The 12,368-nt window shown below is 36.2% G+C and overlaps 2 protein-coding genes across 2 annotated transcripts; both read left to right on the top strand.

Annotated features, from left to right (window-relative positions):
* The first annotated feature begins 334 nt into the window (after window positions 1-334).
* On the top strand, window positions 335-2,349 carry LOC120271967 (cytochrome P450 78A9-like). The gene is made up of 2 exons (XM_039278660.1): window positions 335-1,352; window positions 1,622-2,349. The coding sequence occupies exons 1-2, from the start codon at window positions 348-350 to the stop codon at window positions 2,243-2,245; spliced, it is 1,629 nt and encodes a 542-aa protein (XP_039134594.1). The 5' UTR covers window positions 335-347; the 3' UTR covers window positions 2,246-2,349.
* Window positions 2,350-4,765: 2,416 nt separating this feature from the next.
* On the top strand, window positions 4,766-11,641 carry LOC120272578 (probable 6-phosphogluconolactonase 4, chloroplastic). The gene is made up of 3 exons (XM_039279438.1): window positions 4,766-5,134; window positions 5,222-5,357; window positions 10,877-11,641. Exons 1-3 carry the CDS (start codon window positions 4,770-4,772, stop codon window positions 11,363-11,365), a joined length of 990 nt encoding a protein of 329 aa, XP_039135372.1. The 5' UTR covers window positions 4,766-4,769; the 3' UTR covers window positions 11,366-11,641.
* Window positions 11,642-12,368: the final 727 nt, after the last annotated feature.

Genomic DNA, 12,368 nt, shown 5'->3' with positions numbered 1-12,368 from the left:
TTTTGTTATTATTATTATTTTGATAAAATAGAAAAAAATGTGGGTTTGTCTTAAATATACCACATATTTTCATTCTATGTTTGAAGACCTTATACATCATACATTGTGTGAGAATTAAATTTTTGACTTTTTGTGAGAATAAATATCTTAACTATATTCTGTAAGTCTAACGTTAGTAATATAAAATTAATTTAAAATCAAGGTAAATAAAAAGAAATTCACGCTATTACGGTTTGGAGACCAAAATGAAAGTTTCTTGAGATTGAAGGACCAATCATGAACTTTACACTCTCTATAAAAGGGCACCCACTGTCCACTAACAAGAGCAGAAGCCAAGCCAAGCCATAATGGAATCCATGGAAGCCGGCTTGGATCTAACTCTAGCCATAGCCACCAAATCCGGCTTCCTCGCCGGCGCGGCTAACCAGCTCCCCCTCGCCGGCATCCTCTTCCTTTCTGTACTCACCTTCGTCACCATCTTCTTCATCCACTGGGCCACTCCCGGCGGCTCGGCTTGGTCCAAGCTAAGATTCCACAACCGCAAGCCGATACCTGGCCCAAGAGGCTTCCCTCTCATCGGCAGCATGAGCCTCATGCACGGCTTGGCTCACCGGAAGCTCGCCGCCAAAGCCAAAGCTCACAAAGCCGAGAGATTAATGGCTTTCAGTCTTGGCAACACTAGAGTCGTCATAACTTCAAACCCAGACGTGGCTAAAGAGATCTTAAACAGCTCGGCTTTCGTTGATCGACCAGCTAAGTACTCGGCTCACGCGCTGATGTTCCACCGCGCCATCGGCTTCGCGCCGTTCGGCTCCTACTGGCGCGCGCTGCGCCGCATAGCCGCCACCCACTTGTTCTCTCCCAAACAAATCGCCGCATCCTCGCCGCGTCGCAAGCTAATCGCCGATCAAATGGTGGCGGCGCTTCGGTGTTTGTCGTGTAGTGGTGATAGTGTCGGCGCACGTGAGGTTGTTAAGCGTGCGGCGTTGAATCACATGATGTGGTCGGTGTTTGGTCGGGGGTATGAGATTTTGTCGGAGAGTGAAGAGATGAGGGAGTTAAGGGGTTTAGTCGATGAAGCTTATGAGTTATTGGGCACGCTTAATTGGTCGGACCACTTGGGTTTTTTATCCGGATTCGAGTTTGGGTTCGGGTTCTGGTTTGATCCGCAAGGGATCAGGGTTAGGTGTGCTAGGCTCGTGCCTAAAGTTAATAGGTTTGTGAGTAGGCTCATAGATGAACACCGTGACGGTGCTGCCAAACTAGTTCCTGACTTTGTGGATGTTCTCCTCTCTTTACAGTATGAGTATGAGGATAGGTTGTCAGACACAGACATGGCCGCTGTGCTTTGGGTGAGTTTAGGTTATTTTTTAATAATAATAATAATAATAATAATATGTTGTATTATTAAGGAGATTTTTTTATAAAAAATAATATAATTATCTATCACACATGCAAAAATGTTGTTTATTTTTTTGATAAATTCAATTATGATTTGAATAAAAAGAAAAAAAAATTGAATTGAATAAAGCATGATAACTGTATTTATTTTGGGGGTACATTTTAAAAATATTGATAATTATGATATTTTTTTTTTGTTTATTGTTTACTATTTTTATAGGAGATGATATTTCGGGGCACTGATACTGTGGCGGTGTTGATAGAGTGGGTATTGGCAAGGCTAGTTATGCACCAGGATGTTCAAGATGAGGTGCATAAAGAATTAGATAGGGTAGTGGGGATTCATCGAACAGTGACAGAAATAGATGTTGGATCATTAGTGTACTTAAATGCAGTGATCAAAGAGGTGCTAAGACTCCACCCACCAGGGCCCTTACTCTCTTGGGCTCGGTTGGCCACTTGTGATACACAAGTGGATGGGAATTATGTCCCCGCAGGGACCACCGCTATGGTCAATATGTGGGCCATTACACATGACCCGCATGTGTGGGAGAGCCCTCATAAATTCTGTCCTAAAAGATTTATTGGATCTAACTCTACTGAGTTCCAGATTCTAGGATCAGATCTTCGACTTGCACCATTTGGTTCAGGCAGGAGAAATTGTCCAGGTAAATCCCTAGCAATGACTACGGTCAGTTTTTGGGTTGCTTCACTACTACATGAGTTTGAATGGGCTCCTCTATCAAATGAGACACTTGTCGATCTATCTGAAGTTCTCAAACTTTCCTGTGAAATGGCTATCCCTCTCACAGCTAGATTATACCCTCGTCGTGTTATCTCCTGAGACTCTACTTTTTTTTTAATATTTTTGTAAATATTTTTCAAAATACTTTTCTTGATGCTTTGAATGTTTCTCTAATTGTATTTTAACAAATAGAATATATGTTTTGTGCGTTTGGCATAAGCATTCTTTAACATACAAAAGCTACTATATCTTTGCACCTTTATAACTGGTCTATTCACATTTATAAAAATCCTAACATGCAAGGTTTAGGAGGTTTTTTAAATAATTATGTACGTTACATTAAGAATTAAAAATTTCTTAAAAAAAATCAAGAATATAAATAGCATTAATTGGGTGGTGATACATTCATGAGTTGTGATCATCCCTCACTCTCAAGCGTGCATCAAGGAAAATGACCTACTCTCTGCATGCATCAATTAAAAAATTTTCAATTCTTATAATACCAAAATTACCCCTATTACTTATTTTTTTACTTTCCTTTTTCTCATTATTTTTATTTTTCATATTCTTCTTCTTCGACATACTCCTTTTTTATCCATGGCTTTTTTCATTTTGTTGTTGTTGTTATTATTGTTCTCTTTTTTCTAAAACATGTTTTTCTTTTCTTTTTTAAATTCAAGAGAAAAATGGTGTTCCGTGTTCCCTATCTTCTTGGGCATGCTTCCCTTTTTCCTTCTTATATTCAAGTTCCTCTTGTTTTTTATGTTTTTCCTCGTAATATTCTTTATATATATATATATATATTATATAACTCTATTAACAACACCTATTCTTCTTCACTAAATAAATAAATAAAAAAAAAACAGGGAGAGAAATAAGAGCAAGAGTTTCGGCAGTCAAGAGGTTGGAAAGAAAAGAAAGAAAAGAAAGAAAAGAGAATGTAAGTGAATTTAGAATAACTCACTCAGTAGACAAGATGTTGCAAAAAAAGAATGAGTCAGTTCAATGACATCTATTACACCCTCAAATTGCAAGGCTATTTGCTTTGAATAATACACCACTTTTTCAGAATCTAGGAAGAGTAGGTAAAGTTTATAACTAGCTTGAAATAGCTACTACCCTCTCAAATTACAAATATATCCATTTTTACACGTCCCGCTTAAAAAATGTTAGCTAACCTCTCAGATTTATCCACTCTTATTCTCAAGTTACTTTCTTACATATATCTACTAATTCCTTAAATTGTTAGTGTATCCATTTAAGAACATGTACTACCCACTCATAGTACAAATATACTTGCTCAAATTCAAGAGTTATATATTCCTAAGTAAAGAAGAGTGTGGTTAAATATATAAAAATTTAACTTTAATCATAACAAGTAGAACAACTTGAAGACAACTTGAAGATTTAGATATTAAGTTTCACCGTCTAAGGAATCCTCACACCTATAAACTAAGTGCAAGGACCTTGAGGTCACCTCTAAAGTCTTATATTAATCTTGTAGGACTTCTTATTTTGAAGTCTTGAAAGTGATCCAATAGCCACCTTCGGAGTTCATTGTTTCTAACCTTTACATGTCGACAACATGATTAAGGGCCTTTATTTCAAGTACATTTAGGTAATAAGATGTCATTTTAATTACAAGTCAAAGGACCACAAAATATAGTTAATGATGACTAACATTAGTATACCCACCAAGTAATAGACAAGATTGAATAGAACATTTGCCCCACTGATCAAGTGTATTGAAACATAATCTTACAAAGAAACTGATATTTTGAGATCTAATCATGATAAATATTTTGCATGTCGGCAAAATTTAAGATATTTATAGTTTTTAAATAAATTTAATGTCATTGTTCAATGTACCATTCGGTCAAACTCAAAAATTTAGAGCATTATAATGATGGTATTCAGAATTTGGATTTGGAATTCGGCTTGAACTCATGTAGGCGCATGATGCCGATACGAATGCACCGATTTTCTTTGTGCGTCACACTGTTAATTTTTGGACTGTTTTTTTATCTGTTTTATTCACACGAAGAGCACTCAATTCTTCTCTGTTCTGATGCACGAATTGGAGAAAACGACTGTTGTATCATGGGAGAACATCGCTATTGTACTGCTGTTTTCGTTGCACTAAAAAAAAGAGACGAATTCGTTCTTAAAGTCGGTGCATCTGCACCCCTCAGTCATCTTGTTCACTACTCCAACATCTGTAATTTCTAACACTTTATCTTTGTTTCTAGACTAATTTTAACTTGCCATTAAATTAATTTTGACATAGGAAAAAAAATATACCAAAAAAAAAAACTTAATAAATTTATATTTTAAAAAAATAACAAATGTTTATGCCCTCAATTTTTTTATTAAAAAAATAAACAATAACTAAAAATAAATATCAACACTGACCCAAACAATGACAAAATTATCATGGGCTACTAATGGGCCAACATGGGCGTTCCAAGCCGGGTCCAATTAGCATTAACGGGTTTGGGATCCAATGATCAATAACAAACCCGACCCGATACTATCAACTCCAATCTCATCCGTTCATCAAGATCTCAACGGCTATAAATACTCATTTCAATCAATCCTTCTCATCAAACTAAGCTATAATAACATGGTTTCCTCTGCGATCTCTCTCGGTTCCACCGCCCTTTCCGTCCATCTCCGCCGCTCGCCGGCGCCGTTGTTGCCGCCGATCCTGTGCACCACCTTCACATCTCATCGATCGATCTTCTTCGGACGCCGCTTCGCTCCGATAAGCATCACCTGTGGACGGATTGATCCTCGCCGGCCATTCGCCATGGCCTTTACTCCCATCAAGGTATCTGAAGGGAAGAAGGAGGTTCTGGTCTTCGAGAACGAGGAGGAGCTCTCGGTTTCTCTGGCGAAGTTCACTGCTGAGCTCTCTGAGAAGTTCACTAACGATAGGGGCGCATTCACTGTTGTTCTCTCCGGTGGCTCCCTTATCAAGTCTCTCAGGTGAAATTCCGATCTCATTCTGGGATTTTTCGAGAGGATTTGGTGTTTTTCTTGATGTTTTGATTGTCTGATTGGTGGGGAATGTAGGAAGCTGGTGGAATCTCCGTATGTGGACTCTGTGAACTGGGGGAAGTGGCATGTGTTCTGGGCTGATGAGAGAGTGGTGCCCAAGGATCATCCAGATAGCAATTACAAGCTCGCGTATGATGGGTTTCTTTCCAAGGTGATACTAAAAAAATAAAAATCTCTGTTTGACCTTTTAATTCATCTTGTTCATGTCGCATTGATTGTACTTTGATGTGCTTTGATCAGCATCCCTTTTTAATCAATTGTGCATTTTTTTTTTTTTGCTGTTTATGAATGTAATGGTTGAATATAATGGAGGAAAGGAGATGTTTTACTGGTTTAGGACATGGTGTTTGAAGTTTCAACTAGTATGTTCAAGAGGTTTTGTTGGATTGAGGTCTTGTGCTTGTGTTTTTAGGATGTTTAGAATAGGGATTTATTGTGAGAAATAAGGATTTTAGTGTTTGTGTTGCTTATATCTAAGTTGAATGAGAGTGTTGTTCTCCGGCGAGCTAGTTTGAGGTCTCTTTGGCCTTTATTTTGGATTGAACTTTCAGATGATTGGTTCTTGTATGTATAACATCATTACACATTTGGTTCAAATTTATGAAAATTTGTTGCACATAAGTTTTCTTTTTCAATATAGTTCTTAAACAGGCAAATGTTCTGTGAACTCATAATAACATGTGTTTTCCATTGTACAAGTTGTTGATTCATCTTATGTTTCTAGCTCACTTAACTTGAGTAAGGTTATAACTTGATGTGCATGAGTAGTCAGTTCTCAATATTCATATCCCGCTATGTGTTATAATTTTTTTTCGGAAGACTACTAAAAGTTTATTTTCTTATGCTCATCCAGTCGGATGTAGGAATAGGTATTGTTTAAGGGACAATAACAGGAAGTTACTTTTGCTTACAACCTAACCTTCAACTGCCTAAAAGAATAATTTATTTAGAAACATGGAAGGCTTTCTTCAACTCCTTACTCTTGGCTAGTTATTAAATGCCACTTTTAGGTTGAACAGTTAGATTGTTATGAGAACCTTCAAGTTCTCTTCAATTTGTGACATGTTATTGTGAATCATGTTTCTTTAGCTTGTGCACAAGTTTACTGAAATATTTTGTTATGGAATGTTCTATGGCCTGTGCTAGTGATTTCCCTGGGTATTGCTGCTAGGAAGTTGTTGTACTCAAAAGCTAATGCTTTAGGAGTATTCTATGCATATAAGAGTGAGAATAAAAATATTAAGATATTTGAAGTAGATGTAGAAGGATGCAATATAATACTGATTGGTTTTGCTGAAATGATTGTTTGATATAACTTTTAGTGTAGAAAACATGGTTTTGAAGGGAAACACGTTTTCTACAAAAATCACATCACGAGTCAAATAAAATTTAGACTTAAGAGGGTCAAAGCATTGATGGCAATGATGCGTGAGAGAGAAGCCCAAGTAAACACAAGGAGTTGATCGTGGTGCAAGTTTGTTATGGGAATATGGCTTGAGCCATGGATAACAAAGACACCCAATGATTTTTAAGGAATTGTAATATGGTTTTTCTTGGAATAGGATTTCAAATGGAAAACGACAATGTAAAATAGAGGTTGATAGATGATTGATGAGATATACTGCATAGTGACAAGCAAATGACCAAAGATTGGATGGAAGAGAAGCTTCATATTGCAATGTTCTTGTTGTTTCTGTAATGTGTCGATGACCAAGGTTTTTAAAAACCCAAGGCGGGTTTCGAGGCGCTTCTCAACCGTGAGGCGAGGCGTAAGCCTCAAAATTTATTTTTTTTGGAAAAAACAACAATATTGTCTACCAAATACAAAGTAATAAATATATTATTTTTATTTATAAAATAAATATTTTTTTGAAACTTATTAAAATATATTATTTTTATTTATAAAATAAATTTTTTTTTTCAAAAATTAATAAAATTATAACTTATCTTATTTGTAACCATCTTATCTTATATGTAATTTTATCTTATTTGTAACTCATCTTATCTTATTTGTAGTTTATCTTGATAAATTGTCATTTTTACATAATCTTTAGATTAAAAAATTAAATTGGTACGTACTACATGCAAAATCATAGGTGTTGATGAGTTTTTTTTATTGAATTTTACATATATAAGTTTTTATTAATGAAAGTATATACATATAAATATTTTTTATTTGCTTTAGAAATTAAAATGATATTACAAAAATCAGGATTTTTGAAGCTTAAGCCTCACACACACTGAGGCGGTGCGCCTCAGTGCGTGCGACTTTTGCCAGTGAGGCTTAAGCCTCATTTTTCAACTTCAAGGCGTGCGCCTTGAGGCTGTTCCCTTGCGCCTCGCCTTGAGGCGCGCCTCAAGGCGCACGCCTCATTCGATTTTAAAAACAATGTCGATGACGACGTTCAACAAGGGCAACTCTTTGTGGTGTGTATGGGGGAGCAATGAGATGTTGTATACCATTGGAACTTAGATAGGAAGTAAGACTTTGAAACTCACCACCTTGGCCAAGGTAAAAGGATAATATTTGAGAATTGAAGTGTTTTTCCACCAAGGGACAATTTTTGAAAAACTGCATTGACCTCACTTTTACAATGTGAAGTGCAGATCCAAGTGTATTTTGTATTGTGATAAAAAAATAGGCAATAATATAATTTTTTGTCAAGAGAAAGCTCAGGAGACGGTCCTCATAGATTGCTAAAAATGATGTGAAAAGGTTTGGAACTTGACGAAGTAAGTTGAGCAATGGTTGTCGATGAGATTTATTTGATAAGCATGAATTGCAAAAAGTAAATTTGTCTCGTGCGGACAAAGGAAGTATTTAAAATAAAATTTAAAATTTTAGCATGTGGATGTCCGAGTCGACAATGCCAGGTTTCAAGGGATACTTTGGAAGAGGCGATGTAAGCTTTGTTGCGTGTGAGGAAGCGGTGAATTAGTGTGGCAATTCATCGAACACTTGATGTGCAATATCACAATACCTAGCAATGGCACAATGAATAGACAATGCAAGGGCAATATACAACCAATCTCAGAAAAAAAAATGTAAAAGACACCAATTTAACATGTTTTGGCTAAGAACAAGCCTACATCTATAGGAGAACATGCTTCACTATATCATGAAGAATAACAAGAGTACAAGAGTATAAGAAATTGGCATAAAGCCACAAGAGAGTTATCAAGCTCTAAGAACTAGCCTTACCTCAAAAACAAGGGTCTTACTTTGCTTTAATAAGATCAAGCAAGAACAAGAGCTCTCCTTTACACCTTCACTTTTTCCACTCTCTAAATACAAGAAAACTCACCCGCTCTTTCTCGCCCTCTTTTCTCTCATTACTTCACAACACCCAACAAGCATAATCTTATATAAACAATAGAGTAATCTAGACCGTCGGATTAAAATGGATCAAGATTTGGCTTCATCTTAAGGATATTAAGCCAATATTTAACAAGCTTGTGGAGAAGCTAGGGAAGAAATAATCGGCTACTTCTACAACCTGTGGCTACTCCCACTGTGCACCAATGGCGTCCGTGTTGCCAGATCCTTAATAATAAAACTAGAAGGAAAAAATTCCACAGACATTATGTTATCTTTGCAAAAAGGTGGAAACTGAAATTAAATTGTGTATAATTTGAGGGGCACCTAGAGTATTAGATAGCTGAAAAGTAGTGTTAAGATGCATAAAATTGAGTTGAACCATTATGAGAAATTGGGATTTTGTTTCCATCTCCCAGTGTAACTTCTTTAAAGCCATTGTATTCAGGCATATTGTGTGGCTCAGTGGTAATATGATGTGAAACACCGGTGCCTAGAATCTATGGGATTGCAGATGCATGAGAGCTACTGACAAAGTTTGCTTTAGCCTTAAGATGGTTATGTGACTTGTTTCGGCAAATTGAGGCGACATGATCGGGGTGATTGCATAGTTGGCATCGAACACCATTATTGATGGTGTTAGAATTTTGTTGATGCCATTGAAGTGCGTGCTTGTGCTTGAGATTAGGACGCCAAGCCGGAGAGGTGCCATTGTTGTTGCAAAAGCGCCAAGTATTCCGACAGTTGTTGCAAAAGCGCCAAGTATTCCGACAGTTGTTGCGTTTGCCCATCATGTTGTTGTTATTGGTCCTACTTGCGACGGTTGCCGTTATTGGTGACGAAACATATTTTACTTGATGACGGGGAAAGAGTTCATGATCAAGAAGCTTTTCGTAAAGCTCAGGATATTCAATTGAAATACTACAATTGCGGATTATCACTGATACTTCGTGAAAATCAGGACCAAGTCCGTTGAGAATTTTGATTATGAGTTTTGCTTTGATTACTGGTGAGTCGGCAGTGGTAAGCTTATTGGCAATGGTGCGAACCTGATGGAGATATTCAGAGACACTCTTGTCTTCCTTGGTGATGCGACTGAGTTGATCCAGTAAGCTATAGATGCGGGCGCGATTTTTATTGGCATAGGTGGTGTGAAGAAGGGCCAAGCTTTCTCATTATTGGATGTGCCATCGATGATGGATGCAGGCCATCATTGCTTGGTGAATGAGGCGATCTCGACGAACCCAAAGGCGATACACTGGATTGATTTCAGATGTGTTGTCGCGAGTGATTGTTTTTGTTAGGCAAAGTGTAGAACTATTGAGATGCCCAGTGAGTTCATGGCCATCGAGAAGCAACATCAATTGGGCCTTCGAAGTAGAAAAATTAGAGCTACCTTGTAATTTAATAGGCAGTTGTGAGGAAGGATTGAATTGCACAATATGGTTATTGGTGTTTGTATTGTTAGCATTGAGAATAGAAGTTTGCCAGATGAAGAAGGCCATTGGATGTGTGGTATGATCGGTGTGTGAGGCAGGTAAGGAAAAGAAAAAAAGTGGATCAAACTTGTATAAGATAAAGACTCTGATACCATAAAGAGTTATGAGAATGGGATACTTTATTGTTATAAAGACAAAGCTTAAATACATGAAGACACCTAACATGACTCCTTTATTATAGGAGTATTATCATAACTAACTTATATATGAAGCATGACATGAAGATCAAATCAAAGTGAGAAATTGCAAGACATGTGTACTAATAAGCTTAGACATGGATGAAGACTTTAATAACGAACTTGCATCCACAAATGTGCAATTGATGCTGTTCTTTCTGTTAAGATTGTGGGGCAATATGGATCAATTATGACTCAATTGGACAGCGATCAACACTATTCACACTGAACTGGATGTAATTTTGATCAACCAAATTGGGTGTCAATCCAATTGTAACCCTATACCATAAAATTCTGGCATAGTTAGCTGAATTCGGGATAGTTTTTAATGACCAGACAATGATGGACTTTTTTATTTAAGCAACAAGTAATTAGCTTGATTAACTAGTGTTTGATTTCCAATTTTATGATTTAATTTCAGTAACATGTTAGCAATACTCCATCAAAATTAGTCTTGCTTCTTCTGTACTAATCTTATTTACTTTTGCAATTGTCTTTTACTTTTTCCTTATGATCTTTTCTTTTCGGATCTTCAAAGTTCGATTTTGTTAGTGACTATGTACACATTTTCAAATTGGGAGGATGGTACAAACTCCTTTCTATAGATACAAGATTTATCATGCTGAGGGAAGATTTTTGATAATTAAACTAAAAGTCATATTTTCTGCCTACTTGTCAGGTTCCAATTCCACCAGGTCAGGTTTATGCCATTAATGATTCCTTATCAGCTGAGGGAGCTGCAGATGATTATGAAACCTGTTTAAAACATTTGGTTAACACTGGGGTGCTGAAATTATCAACCGCTACAGAATTCCCAGAGTTCGATCTCATGCTACTAGGAATGGGACCAGACGGTCATATAGCTTCTCTTTTTCCAGGCCACCCTCTACTTAATGAAAAGCAACGGTGGGTAACACACATAACTGACTCCCCCAAGCCACCACCTGAGAGAATCACGCTCACATTTCCGGTGATCAATGCATCTTCTAATATCGCCCTTGTAGTAGCTGGAGCTGGCAAAGCCAGTGTCGTGCAGAAGGCACTCGGACCTGATCAAAACTCATATGATGTACTGCCCGTCGAGATGGTTTCACTCAAAGAAGGGGAACTTAAATGGTTTACTGATAAGGACGCGGCTTCAAAGTTACCCAATTTTGCGAACCTGTGACTAATACGGTATGAATAGGTTATCGATCATCGGTTTATGAACTGCCGGAGTTTTCGACCTTGTATGAGTAGCTTTGTTTGCTTCACTGTGTCTTTTGGTTTGACAAATAATGCTGTATCTCCTGTGATTACCAATCATGCCACCTTTTAAAAGTTTATGCTCAACAAAGTGATTGCACTCCACTTATGCAGTTTGTGGTGGGCATTGTGAAACAATACACTGGCATGAAAAATATCGTCAGATGCATCAAAGTTATTGTGTTGTTGATTACCTCCATATTCATTCTCATTATTATTCTTTTGTCCTGTTCGGATAATTTTTTAAAGCTTTTTAAAAATCCTTCTAGCATTTGGATGGATTATCATAAAGCAATGTCTTTTACATCATGGAAATTCTAACACCCTTTTGAAACTGAAAAATTTATTACCAAATGCCCTTTCTAAAGTATTATAAGTTATTTTTCTGGTTATATTGTTTCATAAACTGCCTTGGAAACCTTCATACTGGCTGGGGATTTTGTTTGGAAAGTAAAAAAAAAAAACTTGTATGTTTTTTTATTTTTTGATTTTTGTTTATGATTTTATGATATAAAGTTTTTTAAATTTGTAAAACAATGTTAACTTAACTTTTGACATGAGTAAAATCATCTATTTATGTAAAAAACTTTAACGTAGTATAAAAAAAAATATTATGTTTAATATAATTTTATTTAATTTTCGGGATTTAAGTTTTTTTTTATTTAGTAAAATTTTAGAAGAGATTAATAAACTAAAATATATACATATATATTTCTATGTCTTATAAGTTGATTTTTAAATAAAATGATGATTTTATTCATGTGACAGCTTGGTAACGGTTAAAAAAAATCTCTATTCTTATTTTGCAAAAATAAAAAAAAACAAGGGTTTTTTTCCTTTTCCATTTTTTATAAAATAAATAAAAGAAATATAAATATAAATATAAATATATATATATATATATTAATTCGCATTTCATTCTTGTT

The sequence above is a fragment of the Dioscorea cayenensis genome, chromosome 11 (genome assembly GCF_009730915.1).
Source record: "Dioscorea cayenensis subsp. rotundata cultivar TDr96_F1 chromosome 11, TDr96_F1_v2_PseudoChromosome.rev07_lg8_w22 25.fasta, whole genome shotgun sequence".
NCBI lineage: Eukaryota > Viridiplantae > Streptophyta > Magnoliopsida > Dioscoreales > Dioscoreaceae > Dioscorea > Dioscorea cayenensis.
The sequence above is the reverse complement of the archived record's forward strand: the minus strand, read 5'-3'. Positions and strand labels throughout refer to the sequence as shown.

Bases quoted from the DNA above. Each gene is read 5' to 3' on its own strand.
- LOC120271967 (XM_039278660.1), top strand. From the start codon at position 348: ATGGAATCCATGGAAGCCGGCTTGGATCTAACTCTAGCCATAGCCACC. The intron at 1,353-1,621 runs GTGAGTTTAGGT...CTATTTTTATAG, and splicing joins ACATGGCCGCTGTGCTTTGG to GAGATGATATTTCGGGGCAC.
- LOC120272578 (XM_039279438.1), top strand. From the start codon at position 4,770: ATGGTTTCCTCTGCGATCTCTCTCGGTTCCACCGCCCTTTCCGTCCAT. The intron at 5,135-5,221 runs GTGAAATTCCGA...TGGGGAATGTAG, and splicing joins TCCCTTATCAAGTCTCTCAG to GAAGCTGGTGGAATCTCCGT. The intron at 5,358-10,876 runs GTGATACTAAAA...CCTACTTGTCAG, and splicing joins ATGATGGGTTTCTTTCCAAG to GTTCCAATTCCACCAGGTCA.